Raw genomic sequence first — 21,889 nt, forward strand, 5'->3', positions numbered from 1 at the left:
GTGGAACAAGTGGACACAGAGGGTATAACTAGCAAAATCTAAGAGAATTCATTGCTTCTTCAGATGATCTTGAAGATTCTTTAATTTGTATATTTAAAGTTTATGTTTATGTTGTTATTCAGCATCTTGAGTTGATTTTAACTTGCAGTGTCATCTATAAATTATGTAAATAAATAACATGGATTAGAGTTTTTGACTCTGAGTGAGGGTACCTCCTTGCAATGAGGCAAATATGTTGGCTCTTTGTACACCAGACTTATACAGCATAGACCCTTCCTTCACACATGAAGATAGTAAACCCTCACTGAGCCAGGATTTTCAGATGTCTGTACAGCCCTAGTTATGCAGAATGCAACAAAAATCAGCATGAGGAAATGAGGAGGGGAGCATATAACCCTGACACTGTCTGTTCATTATTATTCTTGGGGGGCAGGGAGTCAGCCTCCAGGAATACAAGAATCACTCTTGTTCAGACTCTCACTCTGAGAAATAATTAAAGATGTGGACTACCACTTTTTCTTTACTATATTATCAGTGTCTGAATAGGGTTTATATGAGTATCTTGATATTCATGGTGCATGCCATGTCATTACAGGTAAACCTGAGTTAATAAAGTAGGTGTTTCCCTGGATGTTATTTCTTTAACAACAAAAAAGGGAGAAACAATAAGAAAAAAAATAGGGACAGGTTCCTATACTACATAACAGTAGTTCAACATGTTACACTTTTTATTCAAAATTAACAACCAATATATGTGAGAGAAAAACTATACTCAGATTATATCTTGCACATGCAAACATATTCATTTTGCATTTTCAAGGGACCACCTGAAGGTCACTTCCAAAATAAATCCAGGGTTGACTTTTTTTCTTTCGCCAGCATCTACCTTTCTTATGATTTCCATTTCGGTGTCCAAACTTACAGATCTATGAGATTGTTTTAACAAACTGGGAATAGCTGGTGAGGTTAGTTTATCTCAGGGGTAGGCAACCTTTTTGAGCCGGGGGCCGGGTTGCTGTCCCTCAGACAACTGGGGGGCCGAAGCCAAAAAATAAATAATTAAATAATTTTAAAAAAAATTAAATACATAAATAAACCGGGACAAATGTAGGACAAAATTTTCAAATGGAGGACACTTTTATTAAAAAATGAAGGACACGTGAAAAAATTTACTGATTTTTTAAAAAATGTTAAGATAAATGCATGTTTCTGAGGCTTCTATAGACAATTGCCCCACCATGCCCCTCGCGCAAGAGGCCAAAGGCCCCGGCGGCAATCGGCAGCAGGACCGGGCTGGGGCCGGTCTCAAGGCCTTGGCGGGCTGCATCCGGCCCGTGGGCCACAGGTTGCCTACCCCTGGTTTATCTGCTCTAACCTTTTCTCTCTGTTTTACTGTTCATGCAACTCAATAAGAATTCTGGAGGAGCTGCTTTTTTTCTTGCCTGTTGTAGGCAGGTACATATGGCTATAGGAGGATTGGCTAATAGACAATTTTCTTTCCCAGCAAATGCTTTATGGAATTGTTTGGGTCTCAGATAGGAGAGAGGAAGGGATGGATGGATGGATGGATGGATGGATGGATGGATGGATGGATGGATGGATGGATACCCTCATGCACTGCTGCAACCTGACACCAAAAAGGCTGTTTCTCCAGCTGTCTTTCACCATCCCAATGGTAAAAAAACCCCAAAACTTTCCATCTAGACAGAGAAGATGAACGGGAGGCTGGGGGACATAAAAACACTATCAGGGGCTTTGTTAATTGAGGTATGTCTTTTAGAGATCTTTTCTAACCAAGTTTTCTCCATTACTGCTTACCTCATTTCCAGCCAGTGTGAACATCAGGTAATAGATCAAGATAATTTGAGGCAGGAAAGCAGGAAAATGTTTTCTACCAAACACTGAAGAATATAACCTATGCCCTTGTAATGTTCCTTAATTCTTAGTATTAATTAAGTATGAATAAATAATACCAAAGTAATGAAACTCAAGACTTTCATGTTAGGAATGTTGACAATTACCCAAACATATTGCTAATTTGCTAGTAGCTTAATATATGTGGAAATCAGGGATCTTCCAGACAACAATTTTATTCTACAATTGCCTTGCCTCATTGATAGAATTTTACAGATGCTCCAGTCATTGTCTTCCTTTTGTAATTACCAAATCTTCTATCTTTTTTCTCATGACAAAATTTTTTGGAAGGAAAGACAGAATACCCGCACAAAACTTTGGATTAGTAGAACCAGGAGTCAACTGTCTGGAAGCACAACAGGATATTTTATGGCAAAACCGATGTGTATCATCTGCCAATGGTGATGATTCCCACGCAGGCAACGGGAAAACCATGGTAAAGCCCAAACTAAAAATAAACCCAGACCACAATCCTAGAAAACATTTGCTCATACAATACTCGACAATGGGCTTCAGACTTAACAAATAAATATATGAACACATATAAAAATGAGAAAACTCTGTAGTACATCCTTTTATTTTGAAATAAAAGAGCCACATTATTTTTCTTGTACAAAATGTATTTAAAACATGAAATAAAACTATGTTTACACAATTAGACAGCTCTTGAGAAGAACAAAGTTGGATATAATAAATCAGTTTCACTTTGAGTCAAGCAGTTTTTGGTGAGATAAACAACATAAAACTTGGAAATTTTTACATCATACTTTATAAAGTTTTTATAAATATTTACTACAAAATGCTCAAACTTTACATATAGATTTGACCATACATTATTTTATATTTTCAACCTTTTTATGACAGCAAATTTTGTAATTTAATGGGATTGTACAGTGGCTTCCAAGATGTCCTTTCTGCATCAACTTGTCTCCCACAGAACCCGGGGTAATGAAGGGCATGTCTGTGCACATTTTAGATCACACATACTGTATGTACACAGTCCTAGCCAGGCCTGTTATGTGACACTATTGCCTTGCATGAACTATACAGTGCAGAAGAATATAGCTATGGTCCACTACATGACAAACAAACCTCTGGTAAAGATGTTAATGATTTCTTCTCCATGGAATTCTTGATAAATTAAATACAGCTTGGAAAGGCACCAGTTAAATGAATGGTTAGCTGTGTTCTAATGATTATGTGTCAGCTTTGCTGCACATTTTGTATTCCAATGCAGAACAAGCAAATGGGTGGAACGTATAATTAAATGGGGAAAATACTGTCCAAACTACTAAAAACAAGCATCTAAAAATAATCTGCTTTTATTTACAGCACTTTGTGCAAGTACTCAAAACACTTTATATATAGTGCTCAGCACCTTGTAAGGTCAATGATTCCCAAACTACAGCTGGAAAGTGAAGATATATTGTTGTATCTAAGATCACTTAGTAAATATGTCACCAAGCTGAGATATGAATTTGGAATATCAAATGTTGTCCCTATTATATGGCACCTCCATTTGATCACTATTGCCTAAATTGACAAAAGCAGAAAATATATAACATTATCTGACCTGGAACTCACATTTGATTTCATTCTGTTCTATACTTTTATATTGCTTCTATTGTTTCCCTCCTACCACCTGAGCACTCAGTTTCTTCATGATTATGGAACATTTTGTCAATTTAAATTTGCACACACACCCAGTCAGAGTGGATTTATTTTTGTTTCAATAAATTATACCATCAAAAATTTAGACTTTGACTTGATATAAATTAAGTTTTAAAAAAAAGGCTAGAATCCTGTATGAACTTTCCCTCAATATAAATACTTAACTAAGTACCAGAGGAACTAAGAATCCCAGCTACTGGATTGAGAAGATGTGTCACAGGACATTGTCAAGAGTACTCAATGCACACCAGGAATCATAGTGCATCCATCTTGATTTGCCTTTCTTTCACCTATTTAAGCATAAAGGCTCTATCAAGCTCGTGTTATTCAAGCCTCTTTGGTGCAAAAGATAGTAATGATGAATGCAAAATTCATCATCATTTCACTGGGTCTTAATCATGATTTTTACATCTATAATAGGGTCAATTTAATATTCATGAGTGTGTGTCATGCACATGTATCTTGCTTGTCACAGATATACCAGGGTCATCAGCTTTGGATCCTTCCAAGGCTGTGCATTAAAAATGCAATCTTTTTTTAAAAAAACTGAATCTAGAAGTAATATTATTGGCCATTTAAAGCTTTGAACCAATTTTCAATACTTTTAGAATTTACTCTGGATTCTGCAGACCCAGAAAAAAAAAATCCATGTTGTATTTAAAACTATGCAATGAAAAGCACACATGCAAAGAGAAAGGCTAAGTCCCAGTACAGAGAGGCCACAAGCACTGTTTTCGCGCCAAACTTGGGGTTGCAGAGCACAGCAACCGCACGCTCTGCAACCCTAATATGTTTGGACAGCACCATCTTTACATGGCACCATCCATACGTGACGTGCATGCATGACGTAAGCGCAGCACCATGTCCACACCTCCCGGCGCCGTACTCATGTTGTGAGCACATCACAGTGCGCCAATGGTGCACTGATGATGTCCTCCCCACACACCAAAAAAACCCTGCTTTTAGCAGGTTCTTTTCAGAGTGGAGGGAGAATGGGCAGTTCCAGTCCAGCCCCTAAGTTACACTGGACTACTCCACAAACCAATTCCACCATGGTTAAAGCAGATTTAATGGAAGACAAAATCCATTTCCTGACAGCTACTGTACTCTATAAATTGGGCTGAATGTTTCCTTTAAAGCTTGCTGTTTTACTTCAAATCATGTGTACTTTTTCTCGGTGATTTCTGGGGGAAAATCTCACTCCTTATTCAACTTATGTTAGCACTCTGTCTCTTATAAGTAGCATGTTCTCAACACAGCATAGGAAGATAGTGTAAAACAGAAGAAACCAGCACATCTAAACATACAACTTGTGCTATTGCTAATTTAATTTAAAATCTGATGCTGAAACTTTGGACTTCACTGCTGTTTTCAAAAGCTGTCATATTATACTTTCTACCTAGCATATTTTTTATGCTGCCAGAGCTGGTATACAAAAATTTAGTAAGAGGGAAGAAAGTTTGAAAATTCTAACAATATCAATTAAGACATTCTTCCTTTTTCCTCCTCCTGTTCAATTATTATTATTATTATTATTATTCAGGAACATTTACATAATTCTTACCAATCATATAATGCATATTCAAAGTTAAGTCCTTGTCTTTGTGCTATTGCTAATATAGGCACAGTGGCACAATGTGGGCAAGACAGAGATCTCAAGAGATTTAAGAAAAATCCCAGTCTGCAGAAGTACCCCCTCCCCTCCCCCCCCAAAAAAAAACCTTGAAAAAGCTTTCTAACTACTGAACACTGAATATGCATTGAAAATGGAAGGAAAGAAAGCAGAGAGAAGAAGAACCAGGAAGAAGGCATGCCTGTATTGCTGATCAGCACTTGTTGTTTTTTTTAATTCAGTGCTTCTTAAGATATCGTATACTGGGGACCAACATTTAACACTCCCCTTCACCATATGCCAGGAACAATTCCCATATTTGTGTCATATTACTACTACTATATATTTCTTTCTTTCCTGGAAACTCACCAGACTGGCAGCTGATGGCTCATAAACCAGCACCACTCACACCAGTTGGATAGCACTGGTTTAAATGCATTACTTGAATTGCAATAAAAAAGGGTGGTTGGGTTTTTTATAAGAATGTAAGAATTAATAACTATTTTAACGTTCAGCAATAGTGTCCTAGAATCTCTCACTATAAAACTAAAGTTTCAAATGAATCAAACTAAGCTTACTAACACCCAGACATACAAAGTAAAAAAAAAAACCCAGTAATTATTTGGCCCTTTGTTTTTAATATGGTAAAGAATATATTTTGCTTTCTTGAAAAGGTAGATGCAGAGAGAGAAAAACCTGAAAATCTGTTCCTTTGTATGAAGCAGTTTAACTACAAATTCATTTTATATTTAGCTTTAAAAACAGACTTTTCAATGCACGAAGTATGCACAAAGGACATTCTGAGTATGCACAAAGGACATTCTGCGTACAGTGTCCTGAAGTTAGGTATAGACATGTTGACAGAGAAAAGTCCAATGTTAGAATGTATGTTGATAAACCACTCCCATGAAGAAAAAGAAGAAGAAATAATCTGCTGTATTCAAGTTTTACAACAGCTACCCGATGGAAAAGGTGACGGTTTTCTTCAGCACTGTCAGCACATTTATCTCTTTACACAAGTTTCTGCTAATGTTCTAAACTTGGGTTCCAGTTGATCTAAAAAGTCAAGCACCTCTTCTTCTTGCTGATCAGTGCAGCAGCCTATAGAGCCAGCCGGAGATCCTCTTCCTTCATAGTTATATGAAAGGATATAGTCGTCCGAATGCTTATGCTCTTCATCCTGACCACACAAATACACTTTCTGTGTAGGAGGAGAAAGTTATAGGTTATTTATTTTTTCTTAAACTAACCTAAACATATGGCATAAAAATGATTTCGTTGATTTACCTTTCAATGTTTAATTTTTAATCAGTGTGTGTCCTCTAACGGATTCCTATATACAAAAAATGCACATGATTGGTCTATATCATTCATTCTATGAAGGATTTAACAAAAAAATCAGATTTCTACTGATCACACACATAATCATCAATTAAAAAAAACAATTTAACAAAGAATGTGAAAAACATGAATGTATACAGTATTTATTTATTACTTTTGGATCAAGTTCATTATCACATATACTCAGAGCTTGGAAGTAATGGTTAAACAAGCAACACAATTACCTGTAGTAAGTTAACCTGGGTGTAACAAAGTTATATTTCAATAATAACATAAAGAGTGAGAATTAAAGAGTTGTTTTTTTGATGGTGGTAGTGGTGTGAAATAGAGAAAGTTTAGTGGTTACTTTCCAAAATTACCTTTTGAGGGCATTTTAGGCATTTGGACAAGATTTTTGGGGGGGTTTACTGGCATTCTCATACTTCACAAGAATTTTTCCAGCAAAAATTAAAAAGGGAATGAGAAATCATGCAGTGGTACAAGGAGTGCAAAAAAGTACTTTTGCCAGCACTGTAATGAGTAACAGCAATGAACTACATTTTAAACAATTGAAAACAAGAAGAAATTTTACTTTCAAAAAGATAACTTTCCAAGCTCTGCATATAGTTTATGAAGCCAAACTACCTAAGCAACCTAAGCACCCTAAGCAGCCTCTATTATCAGTACAAGTAGATAATACTGGAAGAAAAGCAATAGATTAGGGCAAAGTGAAGGAAATCCCAATGCAAGATGGGGGAAAAGTCAAATTAAAACAGAAAGACAGTGCAAGTACCTGCCCAAGTAAAGGGCTCCCAATCTTTCCCACCACCGCACCGCCCTCAAAATCGTGTAATAATTCCAATTAAAGCAAAGTTAATGTCTGTAAGCCAAGCATAACTGAGGTGAAACTAAAGGACAGCTTTTAACAAACAGTAAAGTCCCAAGTCACAGGCTGAATTCAAAGTGGTTCTTAATCTAATGATCCATAGCTGTAGATCATTAATGTTACTTCAAAGAAAATGATGAGCTAGAAATGAATGAATGCTGGCACACTTACCTCAGTTAGACGAGGGTGTGTGAAATTCTGCCATTCTGAATAATTGTATCTATATGTGTCCATCATGGCCTGCCCATAGCCCCTTCCAGACTCTAGTGTATGATGTCCAACTCCTTTGATCGATTCTAGTGTGTGATGTCCGCCTCCGCCCTTAACGGATTCGAGTGTCTGGTGTCCTCCGCCCTTGACCATTTCAAAGGATTCCTGTCCCCCAGTTTTTACTCCACCAACAGCCATGCCAACCCCTTGATCAGCTGTAACCATGTTTCCTGTTTTCACAGGAAGTATATCCTAAAAGAAAACAGGGGAGGGAGATGAAGACATCTGACAGCTGATTTGGGCATTATTGGAATCGTGGAAACAAAAAACGCAGAGTATGCTACTACATTTTCTATTGAAATTTCATCCTATCTAGCTTCTCCTATGCACTTTAAAATGGAGGCCAAACCAGTTAAACATCACTGATTTAATTTCAAGACAGCTGTCCATTTGCTTCCCTTTACTTAAATTCATGACAACATGCAGACAATGGACTTAAGAAATCCTTTAGGAGAATTTCTCTTCTTTCTGACAGAAAACTTTTTATGGGGTCCTAATCCATATCAGGAGCAGAACAGCAAAGCTGGACACTGAAGAAAACTAATATGAAGAAAATCAACTCATTTGAAATGTGGCACTGGCAAAAAGTTCTACAGATATCATGGACTGCTAAAAAGACCATTAGGCAATGCCCCTGGCTTCAGTCCAGAGTTCTTCTGGCTACAAGTCAGTTAGGCTTAACAGTGTAAATCTATTGCTTTCATTAACTTTAAATTCTATGAGAATATTCTTTAAGTTCCATTCTGGCACAATGGTTAGTTTAGTGTTCTTCTTTAGCCTTACTTTAAATTTTGATGTTTACTAATTCATAGTCTGGGCCACAGTCTGTCCCGGTCTTGGTTTTGTAGAGAGAATGGAGCTTTTCCATCATCTACTTCCAGTTGTGTTGTCTATTTTATTTCTGTATTGACCACCAGGTGATGTCCATGTATACATACAGTCACTCCTTCGATTGCTTGAAAATGTGTTTGTAATGAACAAACTGGTGGCCTTGCAAAATTCAATCAATCACTCTCAAGTATTTCTTGATACTAGACCAAATGTTCTTATAATCTTGGATTCTGCTCTGTTTCCTACTTTTGCAACATCATATGCATGTTATAATTAAAAATCCCCTGTACCTAAAATAATAGATAGCAATGGCTTAGGTTAAAGCCAACTAGGTGACTTTGGCTGAGTCACACATTCTTAGCCCCAGAAAACCCTGTGATAGGTCTGTTAGAGTCACCATAATTTGGAAACAATTTGAGGGCACAAAACAACACATAAACAGAGAGAGAAAGAGAGAGAGATACACACATATTTGCACAGGTGCCTTAGAAATAAAAGAAGAAGAACGTACCATTACTTCTTCTCCAGGTGCTTCGGTGTTTGATATGATTAAATTCTGATTTGCCAGATCATCACATACATGTTTACTACCACCCACAGGTGCAGCACCACAGCAGCCACAAAGTGTGATCAAGATCACTGGAGTAGGGGAAGTGAAGAGACATAGTGAACCGTCAGGGCAGCCATGTTATGTTTTCACAAAGACAGCCATGTTTCTTTGTTTCAGTATTTTTAAAGGGGGCAGAGGGAGTACAAAAACGAGTCTTGCGGCATCTTTAATACTGATGTACTTTAGCATGGTCAGTGCATCTTCCTCTAGTGCACAGATGGAGTATAACATCCAAGCTCTAAATTGTGTGCACAGTTGTGTAAATGTGAGGGTGGGACAATTTCTCTATCCCATTTCACTCTGATCCAACTTTACAATAATGTAACATCAATAGTAATCTCTCAAGGGTCTTTTAGGTGGATTCCTTTCAAGGGTAGATTCCTCCACTAGAAGGATTAGATGTACCTTGGAATCCATTCCAAGTCTATGGTTCTATGATCTAAGACGTGATGTCCATACTGTAGCTGAGGAAGGCAACTAACTGTTTAGCCTGGAGAAGAGAAGGTTAAGAGGTGATATGATAGCCCTGTTTAAATACTTGAAGGGATGTCATATTGAGGAGGGAGCAAGCTTGTTTTCTGCTGCTCCAGAGACTAGGACCCAGAGCAATGGATGCAAGCTACAAGAAAAGGGATTCCACCTCAACATTAGGAGGAACATCCTGACAGTAAGGGGTGACAGTGGAACACACTCCCTCGGAGTGTGGTGAAGTCTCCTTCTTTGGAGGTCTTTAAGCAGAGGCTGGGTGGCCATCTGTCAGGGATGCTTTGACTGAGATTTCCTGCAAGGCAGGGGGTTGGACTGGATGGCCCTTGTGGTCTCTTCCAACTCTATGATTCTATGATTCTAACTGTAATTCACAAAAACTCACACTAAAATATATCAGTATCACAAGACTGCTTTCTCCGTTTTTTTAATTCCTTCCTTATTTGTTATCAATATTTATTTATTTATTATTTATTACATCCTTCCTGTAAGAACTCAAACATAAATTTATTTTCACGATTCCCACATAAGGTAATTTTAAGAAGAAAGAATATGACTAGGCCAAAGACACACATTATGGTATGAAAGTAACTGGGGATGCTTTTAGCTCTTGTGTCTCCAATCCAAATCCCGCACTCCAATGGCAAACTGCAGTGACTGTCATCATGCCTGATTACTGCACTAATACTAAACATACATAATAGGAATACTTGCTCTCTCCTATCAAAAGTATCCACTTACAATCTATCTAACCAGAGAGAGCACCCTATATGTCAAACCGCTAGAAATTTAGTTTAAATTTAGTTAGAGAATAAATCAGGATTTATTAAGCTTGATGGTTAACTATGTAAAGCAAGTGTGAGGGAATCTTTAACCAGAACACCACATTCTTTTCTGGCTAAACTTACAGGAACACATGTCATTGGTTGGAGACATCACCATCTCTCTCATTCATGCAACTATTAATTCACCCATCTACAATCGCTGAATCTCTCTCACTCACACACATATACTCAATTGCTACTTAAGAAGCAAGGAGGTTCCATAACTGCATAATCTCTCTTCCCATCCTTCCTCTATCCGCAATACTTACAAAACATCTGAGCCAACAGGAAGTTAAACCTGCTCCATCAAGAACACTGTCTCAAGATGCTCCATACATCTTGAGTAGAGTGGCTTGATTTCCCTTGCCTCTCATTTTACCTAGGGCTGAGACTGTGGGGAGGGGAAGAGGCCAAAAAGCTCAATAAACCAAGTTTAAAGGCTTAAGAATTCAGAATGAATCTGAACCTTGCAATATACTTCTTTCAATCTAACATTTAGAAAGATACTATATCTCATATTTTAAAGAAAGGATAATTATGCTTACACAACAATAATAATGATCCCAAAATCATTGCGAGGATGGCCCAAATACCAAGTGTAACATTAGGTGCTCGAATTACTTCAGTTTCAGGTGTGCGTACTGGGTAACAATCACTAGGGGTTGTACAGTCACACACTCGAACTCTTACTTCAGTGACACCACTATGGCCTGCATTATCAGTTACTCTGACAGGAACTGTGTAGTCACCATAATCGATTGAGCCCACTGGTTCTAAGTACACGGATTTTTCTGCAAAATAGTACATATCGAACAATAAACATTATTTCAAAAACAATATTTCAGTATTTCAGAAATAGATATTTTTTTAATGGGGATTTTTTTTCTTTTTTTGAAAGAGACACATACCATCATGAGGTGTTAATCTCCACCGTGGGACCAGCCGGTCAGGAAGTTCAAAATGGAAAGGAACAGTATGAGGAGGTATATCAGCATCCACAGCAGTAAGACAAATTGGTTTTCGGTCTCTACACATTATGTACTCTCTCCTTACAATCACTGGAAAATTATCATTTTCATCTAATAAATTAACCACCACTGTTCCGGTGCCTGTTTTACCACCTAGGAAATAGAATTTAATGCATTTTTAATGACATGCACAAGTTTCAAGTCTACCTGCATCTAACTCATGCTAGTAATTTATAATGATACAGCCTGTACATGAAAATTTACCCACACAATGGAATCTGAAATAGGAAGTACAAGTTTTCTTTTTTCCACCTGCAGAGCTGGTTGATTAGACAAGGGTTTACTTTTGTAATTAATAGTAGAATGACACCTTCATCCATATTTTGAAGGCTTTGTCATGTGTCACTGAAACAGTGTGAACTTTGCAAAAGCAAACAGAGACATTTTGAAAACTCTTGGAAGAAAATGTTTATTCATCCCAGATCCTTGAAGAAAAAATAATTGATTCCTGTATGAAGGTGTGTGTTTTTTTAATGCATCTTTACTTTTTGTTTTTTTCTCTTGGGTTGGTGTGGGTCAAATAGATTCATGTTGTGTATACAAGGTGTAGGTTATCTCATCCTGCATAGCAGAGGAAGGGATGATTCCCAATTATTCAACTCCCCTGGCCAAGCCAAAAATTGTAGCTGACTTTCAGAAGAGTGAAATCACAGAGAGTGTGGACGGAGGTGAGAGACAAATGGGTGGGTTCACTGCTAGCCCAACTTTTCTCATTATGTACATAGAATCAAATAGGGTTGAACAGCTACCTATGTAATATGCTGACTTCCCTTGTCATACAGTGAATTGCCAAATGGTAGTATGAAAGTTTTCAAGATAATACAGAACAATTTAGAAAATGAAGTTGCTGGGAAAAGAGAAAGCATTGTCAAGCAATTACGATGTCCAAAAGCAATTTGCAACCGAATTATAATATAAAGAATGATAGAATCATGTACACCTATATGGGCTAGAACTAGAGATGACTTCATGTTGAGAATCAGACTCAACAGGGTCTAAAGAAAGTTGATAATACAGAAAAATATTATGCTAACTCTCTTGTTCCTACTTACACAACTGCTTGGTCATCTCCTTCCATCATTGTCTTTAAACTAATTTTGTAATAAAGCTTGAAATCTATATTAAATAGTAACAATTAATCTACAAACAGAAAGTCAAATGAATGTTTTAGTCATGCTTTTTCTTTTCAAGAGTATCACTTTGTGCATGGTCATTTCTGACTTATGATGACACTATGGCAAAACTAGTGTACCATTCTCTAGAGAACATGACTTGTTCAAGGTCATCCAATGACCCTATGACTGAGCAGGAACCCAAACCCTGGTCTCCACATTTGTAGTCTAATGTTCAAACTACAATAACATGCTGGATCTGTTAATACATTTTAGCCTGTTCAAATTACTCATACTGTTTTAATATGTAATAAGTGCTAGAATCATTTGCTACCCTGAAATCTGTTGATATAGTGTGTGCTATACATATTTTAATAAACAAAAATACAGAAAGCATAATAACTAATGGTGTTCATTAAGCAAAAATTAAATTTAATAAAATTTAACAAAAAAAACCCATTCCAACTATGATAAAGAGGCACAAGTTCATATCCTTTGCCACATAACATCACAATTTTAATTGTTAAACGTGTGTTAGATAATTTGGGATTATCTCCTACAACAATGTTTTTACCCTTGCCCACCCTTTACATCCACATACACTCAATGTTGTATATGAATAAAAATATTTTGTTTATTTAGTATGAATATTTTCATTCACACAGTGCCCTCCCTCCGTAACTGTCATCCTTGGGCCTGTGAGGGAGAGGACGGGCTGGCCTGAAGACACAGTATTCTTGACTGTATATTATATTGTAACATGTTTAAAATGTATATTCCCTTTGAACTTGGAAACTGCTTTGATCTCCCAGGAAAAGCGGTATAAAAATAAATAAATATATTATTATTATTATTATTATTATTATTATTATTATTATTATGTACATGCAGATTTAAATGTTATACTGTTATAAAAAATAACATTGTTCAAATTAAAACAGTTTTATTTAAGTAAATTCAATATTTAACTTAATTAATGTATAAATTTTACACATAAAAATACTTGGGAAGATGAGCAGGAGGAGGAGGAATCAGGATCTCCAAGTCTCATGGCCCCCCATGCACAACTTCCATACCTCCTCTGGTGGTCCTGCACTATTGTTTCAGAACCACTCTCTACAACATTTCTTTTCCCCACTAAATTCTGTTTTCATATCGCTGTCTGTTTAAAACACACTTTTTCATGCAAGTTTGAAACTAACTTCTTTCTCCATGAAAGAGTCTGAGTAAATATTATTAAAGTAATCTGGTGAGGTATAAAAAGTTTAAAACAAAACCTAATGACAATAAAAATTTCCAACTGGTTTGAAAAGGTACTTCAGGCTCCAGTCTTCTAGGCCTTGTCGGCATGGGCCAAATAAACAGGCCTCCCCACATCCTCTCCACGGGGAATCCAAATAGCACACACTCAAAACCCTGGCTGTGGTGGAAACAGACCAGATGAAGTTCAGCAAATTCAGCACCAGAACCAGGGTATAACACCCTTAAGGTACTGCACATTTTAAAAATATACATTTTACTCTGGATTTTCTGGGAAGATCCAGAGCCTTCTGTTGCAATGCCAGTTGCTGTTTGAAACACATCTTGCTGAGCTGTCCAGAGAGTCTGCAACTGCCACCAATCACTTGTTCTGAGATCAGAATGAGGAACCCAGCCATGAGACTGAGGATTGGTGCCTTGATTTGACCTCAGAGTGAAGCAATGTGTGGTGATGGTGGATGTGCCAGGTGGCTCAGTGGAATGTGTGGGTGAACAACCACACCGACATCGGAACAGAGGGAGGTTGAGGCAGTTCTGGGACTATGATACTCTATCCCATGCAGACAAGGCCTTAATCTCCTTGCCTCTTCTTTAAGGTGGGAAATTTCATAAAGAATTGCAGCAAGAAGTCTAACAGTCTACAATATAATAAGTAAATTATCTGTGATACTTAGTACTAACTTCGATCTGTAGCAAAGACTGTTACGTTACACTGATAGAGTTGCATATCTGGTGCATCTCTGTCTAAGAGTCTTGTGGTTCTGATCTGACCTGCGTTGTCCATAGTGATCCAATTACATGGATCATTTATTACTCCATACCTGTCAAGAAGAAAATACAGCTATTAGGGGGGAAATACCAAAAGGAATGCTATTTCCTTATATTTTAAAAGTCTTCAAGTTTGTGGTTATCAAATAGGCTGGTGTAACCCTCCATATAATAGAATCACACAGCACTTGAGTTTGGAATGGTATTAGAACAGGGAAACAGACTGAACAGTCTACATAAAATAGAACTAGTAGTTAATATAGCTTCCTAGAGCAACAAATAATACCCCAGTTCTGTGCTCTCTGGTTTTCTTTCTAAAAATCTCATTCTTGAAGGAGAAACCAAAGGGTACAGTAGGTCTGTGGACTGCAGCCTAAGTTTTAGGCTCCATTATAAGCAAGAGAGATGCACCATCCATAAAGTATAAGCAGGAGTAGTAGTAGGAAATTCAGGACTGGCTAGAGAATGAACAGAACCACAGGCTTCCCAAAGGTGTCACTGAATAGCTCAATGTAAAGAAATATATGTTCCTTGGTAATAAAATAGAGGTCATTTCTGTAACATGTAGATAACCCATCAATTATAGTACTGTAATAATCCAAGAAAAATGATTGCTTGGAAAGATTACTTTTCCAATTGGTCATCTATCACTATCGTCAAGTTGGACTTTCCATCTCTAGAGCAAAATTTCAACAATGACAACAAGAACAATAGAGTATAAAGTGAATCAAGCAATAAAATACATACCTTATGCCTTCACTATTTCCAGTTTCTGGGTCTCTTGCTAGGTACTGGCCAACCACTGTTCCACCTTCCAAACATTCTTTAATGTTCAAAACATACACACAAGGGTCAAATACAGGTCCTTCATCCACATCCCGGACTTTAACAACAACAACACAAGTGCTCGTAGAAATTGCTCTTGCATTTGGTCCTAGCACATAAGGTGCTTCATTATTTACAACAATTTCCAATCTTCTCTCTTTTGTTTTTTCATAGTCCAACCCCTGGAAAATATAGGCAAAGAAATTGCAAAGATCATATAAGCTACCATCATGTGATAAAAGTGTCCTAATATTGATAGCCAAATCAATGAAGTATGGCCAAAGGCTTTATGTTTTGCTTTCAAATCCCATTGTCCATTCAGAAAGAATTGTAGATGGACTAACCATTCCCTTAGCTTCAGAAACCTCCCATATAGGAAGTGAGAATGTTTATTGGATGTCTGTGGGTCAATGCTTGCCCTCTGCCTTTTTAGTTGCCTTCTACCTCTGTCCTTTTTTTATTATTATTTGCCTCCAGTTAGGTATTCAGCGGAATGAAGTCTTTCCAATTCTATAGTCACATTAGTGGAAAACCAGACTCTATGAGACAGACTTTCATTGCAGCACTTTTACTAGAATTCATCTGCCAGCAAATCTTCCAATTTCCTTTTTTCTAGTTTAGTTTCAAAGCACATTCAGAGGTTGCCCTTGGAAACTGGGCAAATAGTCCCTAAAAGGCAGGGGTTGAGAGAAGTGCTCAGCTATCAGCCCCCTGAAGGCTTTAGGGAAGACCTAATCTGAGAAGCAGCATATGATAATTACACCAAAACTTAGACCCACGCTGGCTAAACTTTAATTACCTGAAAGCACTACAATCCTTATGAAAATGCATTTCATGTACCTTCCATCTTCCATTTACCTTGTCCATGCACAAAGTACCAATATTTGAATTGGGATCTAATTCAATTTTGAAAGCACCATCTTCATTCCCCTTTATAATGTCAAAGGTAGCACGCCAGGCTGGTGTTCCATGTGCATCTTTATCAAGGATACCAATATCCATTACTTTTACACCAACTGTATTTTCAGGAACATATGCTTCATACTGAAATAAACAAGATTTTCAGATGTTAGTTCAGGAGAACATGGACACAAGAGATCATAGTTCAGGAGCATGTGGATACAGTTCAAACATTTTGAAATGACTAACAGATTTCTATACAGAACTGCATTTGATAGTCCTGATGAAGAATCTGTACTTAGGACAAGAGGCTACTGTTAGAACACAAGATAGAGAAACAGAATGGTTCTCAGTTGGCTGCATTCTATCACCCTATTTGTTCTGTTTGTTTGCAGAATATAATATAAGAAGAGCAAGTTTAGACTCAGAAGAATGAGAAGTGAAGACGGAAATAAGGAATGTCAACAATCTAAGAATATTCACATAATACCATTCTACTAGCAAAAAATATCAGAGCCTTGGAACAATTTCTAAGGAAAGTTAAAGAAGGTAGTGCACAGGCAGGATTACTACTGAACATAAAGAAAACAAAAATAATGACCACACAGGATTTACATAAATCAAACTAGATAATGAGGAAATCAAAATAGTCAAAGATTCCCCATACCATGGATCAAACGTTGATCAGAATAGAGACTGTAGTCAAGAAATCAAAAGAAGACTAGGAATGTACGGATGTGAGAGCTGGACAGTGAAGAAAGTGGACAGGAAGAAAATCAAATCATATGAGATATGGTGCTGGAAAAGGGTGCTGAAGATACCCTGGATGGCCAAAACTACAAACAAATGGTTCCTAGAACAGATCAAGCCTGAACTCTCCCTGGCAGCCAAGATGACCAAACTAAGGCTGTCATTATTTGGCCACATCATGAGAAGGCATGGCCACATCATGAGAAGGTACATCATTAGAAAAGACAATAATGCTAGGAAAGGTAGTGGAAAGAGATGAAGACTACATGCCATATGGCTGGACACAATCAGGATACTCATGAATCTGCAGGACCTAAACAGAACAGTGGAGGATAGAAGGGCTTGGAGATGTCTCATCCAAAGGGTCACCATGAGTTAGAATCAAGTTCAGGGCAGTTAACAACAACATGCAGAACTTATTATGACTGTTTTGTAATGTTACACTGTGGAGTAATAAATCATGGGCTAAAAACTGTATTGGTTAAAATATAATTCAATCATCAAATTTATATGTAAATTCCTGGCACAGATTTATATTATGCACTTTTATCTTTTCTGGGAAATGGTAAAACAGGGGAGTGGAATTGTACAGAGGGAAAGCACACATACATACATCTATCCTCACTATGGATGTATGTTAAAAGATGCAGACTTGGAAACACAGTCCCAAAGCAGATGGGCCAAAAGGACAGGCTTCCGGCCACTTTGAGACCTGGTGTGCAAATGACATATGCCCTCAAAATGGATAGAAGCCGCTCTCAACCTGCCGGCAAAAGGAGCAGTAAAAAAATGCTCCTGCCAGCAGATTGTTTGGGACCATGGTGACAGAGTGCTTTATCAGCAGGCCAAGTGGTCACCGCAATCCTGGGCCAATCACAGCCCAATCACAGGTGGAGGGGCTAGAGGCCCATTTGCTTTACCATTTAGATTCATGGAAATAACACTGACAAAACTGAAAACAGGTGATTTACTTGTTTCTGTCTTTTTAAAAGAGATATCAAGTGTGTTATGTTAAGTATGAACATGATATACTTACCATGCCATGTTCACACATGGGTGCATGGTCATTTGTATCTTCAACTTGAATTACAGCTGTTCCAGTACTGCACAAACCAAAGCGCTGACCTCCCATATCTCTTGCTTCAATCAGTAATTCAAAGCTGTCTACATGCTGGAAAAGAACATAAAAACATTATATAACCACAGTTTATTCATTTCTACCAAGTAATGGGGAGAAAAAGATCAATGGTCCACAATATCCCTTTCGAGTGATTTACTGAAGTTGCATTATTTTCTATGTCAATTGACACAAATGCTCTGAAATCCACTTTTATAAATGTACTTTCTTGCAGCCTTCCCTGTACCTGAATAGAAAAAGTCAAGTAGTCCCCCCCAAGTCTGAATTTTGAAAAGAAATTAAAGCAAACAATGCCTTATTGCAGACTCCTGCAAAAATAAAATTAGAGGAGATAATCTCCCTACTTCTTCCCTGTTGAATAAAGGCTGCTTCCTTCCCATTGAGCTTTGCATGCTTGTACTCTTCTGCAAAATTGAAATGCAAGGGAAAATATCTAGCCTGGGCAGGTTTATATGAAAAAATGAAGTACTGTACTTCAAATAGCCTGATAACCCCAATGATCAACATTAATGAAAAGTCGCCAACTTTACACTCCCCATAAAAATTACCTCTCTGTCCAGCATTGGAGATGCCAATGTAATTGCACCTGAATCCTGATGTACATTAAATGTATTTGTGCCTCGTACCGATAGAGGATTTTGACCCACAATTCTGTATTTTATTTTAGTGTGCAGCGTATCTGGCTCATCTCTGTCTGTTGCAGTCATTTCTCCTATTACAGTACCTGTATATGCAAATGACCAGTGTTGCATTATTAACATCCCAGTGTAACATATTGTTCAAAAATTACACTTATACCCTGATAGAGAATGCCTGAAATAACTGAATAAAAGCCAATGCAAAATTGTTTGCTATGGCATTGGGAAAACTATGGTTATAATCACAACACACTAATACTATGCTATCTCATCTCATTTCATTATGGCTGATGACAGGGATTCATCCCAAATGAGGTGAGCAGAAGTTGTGTAGTGGATACAGTACTTTGCACTATTAATACTCTCTAGAAATTCTGAGCATTCACTTAATTACATTTATCTGTAATGTATTTATAACTTTAATATCAAAAGTTCCTAACAAAACAAAGACTGATAGAGAGTATGTTACTTTTCTGACATTCTACAGGGGGGGAAATAATTTAGTCTTTTAGATCATGTTTATTTTGGATCATGTTTTGATACTTCTGTGTTGACTAATGCCTAAATGTGTCGCACCTGATCACGCTTAGGGAAGATAGTCAAATAATAAATACAGGTATACTTCAGTTAAGTAGATAAGTTCCTGGAAAGTAACTCTTTTAACAGAAAATCTGGTACCAGAGATAGAAATAACATGGAAAGAATAGGGATATGTTCCTATACCACAAAAAAGGAAGAGCATTTTCATATATTCCACACAAGTTTTTATTCAAAACTAAGAATATGCACATGTGAAATGAAACAACCTGGTTGTGTAAACCGTGCATAGGTAAGCAAAAGTAGTTTAAACTTTCTACAGACAACGTGAAAGTTTCTTCTAAAATGCTTCCCAGAATGACCCTTACTTTCATTAGCCTCCATTTTTGTAGTGGTTTCCATTTTGGTGGCCAAACTCTTTTTTAACATGCTTGGATTAGAAGATGAGGTAGGCTAATTCACTTTTCCCCCTTTTCTTTTTGTTTTACTGTTCACTCATGCTCACTAAGGGATTCTAGACACTGTTGCTTTGCTTGTTGTAGGCAGGCACAGACAACTAGATTAGGACTGGCTAAAAAGTATCCTTTTCCCAGCTCAAAATTTATTGCACTGTTTACTGCAACATGCTGCTGCAACCTCACAATTAAATGTTAGTTTTTCTCCAGTCCTTCACCATCCTCTCAGTGCTAATGCTATTAAAGAAAAGCTTCCACCTAGATGGAAGACAAAGAGGAAACAGGAGGGCTGGATGGGCAGAAAAGGAGCTTCTTTAGAGCTACTTAGTCAGAAACTTTGTTAACTGAGGTATGCCTGAATGCAAAATAACAATATAAAGTTAAGCAACCATCATTTTATAAAGCCACAAAGTTCACTGTACAAATTTTCTTCCTTGGACTACATTCCTTTTGGCAACGTAACAGTTTGCATGTCATATTTAAACATGGTTAATGCCATGTGCATAAACTGGAATGAACTACTATAAGCCTTGGCTCCTAGACCTCCCAACCACCTCTTTGGCTTTCATGCAGCCAGGAGGAGGACTTGAAAAGCTTTCACCTCCACTTTTACTAAGCTACAATATTCCATGTTGAACAGATCAATAAAGTGTGGTTTATTTTTATGCCTACTTCAAAAAATTGTTACTGAAGCTATCTTGTTTACACTAACCATCAATTAATTTTAACTACTATTCAAAGCCCAAATGACACTGCAAGCTAAGGTTAAATAAAGAAAAGTTTCTGAAGTTCTTCTTCCAACAATGTGGGTGGCAGCAAGGGGAGCATATGAGCCTAAGGCTCGCTGCAACTTGTTTCTGGCTATACCTGATCACATGTAAATTTAGCAAATGATTAACATGTGTTCAGGAGTTATTAATTTATTTATTTTTTGAAAAAGAAACAATTTGAAAGCTTAAGATAATATTTCAAGCTTAAGAGTCAAAGCGGGGGGGGGGGGGGCTGTCACTCAGTTTGCACTAAAGTTAGAAAGGGTAAAATCCTACTAGGTCAGTGGGACTTAGTATGTTTGTCTAATGTCCAAAACACACTGCAGAAATAATCCAGTTTGAGACCACTTTAACTGCCCCGGCTCAGTGCTAGGAAATCCTGTGAAATGTAGTTCATTGTGGCACCAGAGCGCTCCAACAGAGAAGACTAAATGTTTTACAAAAATAAGGTTCCCAAAATTCCTTAGCATTAATCCAGGACAGCTAATGCCATCTTAAACTGGATTATTTCTGCTATGTGTTTTGGACCAATGTCTTTTTCCAAAGCTCCAAGTGGCACTTGAAATAAAAAATATATATTTTTAACATAATTCCTATAAAGCTGAAGCAATCAATCACAAAACTAAACATGCACTTTCTCTGCCTCACCCCTTCCCTCTGCCTCACATCTTTCACTTACAGTATGCAGAGCTTGGAATCATTCAACAATGTAACCAATTGAAATAAAACATTTAGAGGTTGTTGTTCTTTTTAATAGCCAAGAATCCAAGGTAGTTCCAAAGCCTTGGAGCCAGCCGTGTTCATCTATGATCACCTCAGACCACAGGAGCCTTGGACACAGCCCTAACTATGTAGCTAGTCTAATTCTATCTGCTGAATTCTAACCTGTCCATGACCATGGGGTAGGATAGTTGACACTTTGAAAACTCACCACTACATACTAAAAGAAGTACATTATTTTAGATTGGTTTAAGCTAAGCTGGCCAACATCAGACCAAACTGTTCTTGACAGTGAGTAATGCTAATAGAAATGGTATTTCTAATTATTTATCTCCTTACCAGCTCTACTGTTTTCTGGAATAGTAAAAATGACAGTATTTGGAATAAAAAGTGGGGGGTTGTCATTATCATCCTCTATTCGAATTATATGTACAAGTGGTATCTCTGGAGTATAGCCATCTCGTGTCTTGGCATAGCAGACTATCTGTAGGGAAGAAAAGAGGCACTTATGTTGTTGCATGTGTTAAGGGCATAAAACAACAGTGTGTTAAGATCGTTGGTTTT

At 37.4% G+C, this 21,889-nt stretch overlaps 1 protein-coding gene across 1 annotated transcript in view; it reads right to left on the minus strand.

Annotated features, from left to right (window-relative positions):
• Positions 1-5,330: 5,330 nt before the first annotated feature.
• Positions 5,331-21,889, minus strand: part of LOC149317269 (desmocollin-1-like) — a 33,636-nt gene continuing 17,077 nt past the window's right edge. The window contains exons 6-16 of the mRNA XM_089517221.1: positions 21,665-21,809; positions 18,754-18,929; positions 18,104-18,238; positions 16,276-16,461; positions 15,340-15,599; positions 14,506-14,645; positions 11,333-11,545; positions 10,970-11,215; positions 9,016-9,143; positions 7,575-7,865; positions 5,331-6,398 (exon numbers count right to left, since the gene is read on the minus strand). Of these exons, the coding sequence (XP_089373347.1) occupies positions 6,201-6,398; positions 7,575-7,865; positions 9,016-9,143; positions 10,970-11,215; positions 11,333-11,545; positions 14,506-14,645; positions 15,340-15,599; positions 16,276-16,461; positions 18,104-18,238; positions 18,754-18,929; positions 21,665-21,809 (2,118 nt within the window). The 3' untranslated portion in view covers positions 5,331-6,200. The remainder of the gene's footprint in view (positions 6,399-7,574; positions 7,866-9,015; positions 9,144-10,969; positions 11,216-11,332; positions 11,546-14,505; positions 14,646-15,339; positions 15,600-16,275; positions 16,462-18,103; positions 18,239-18,753; positions 18,930-21,664; positions 21,810-21,889) is intronic.

The sequence above is a fragment of the Sceloporus occidentalis genome, unplaced genomic scaffold, assembly GCF_023333645.1.
Source record: "Sceloporus occidentalis isolate IW3139 unplaced genomic scaffold, rSceOcc1.0.p SCAF_3, whole genome shotgun sequence".
Taxonomy (NCBI): Eukaryota; Metazoa; Chordata; class Lepidosauria; order Squamata; family Phrynosomatidae; genus Sceloporus; species Sceloporus occidentalis.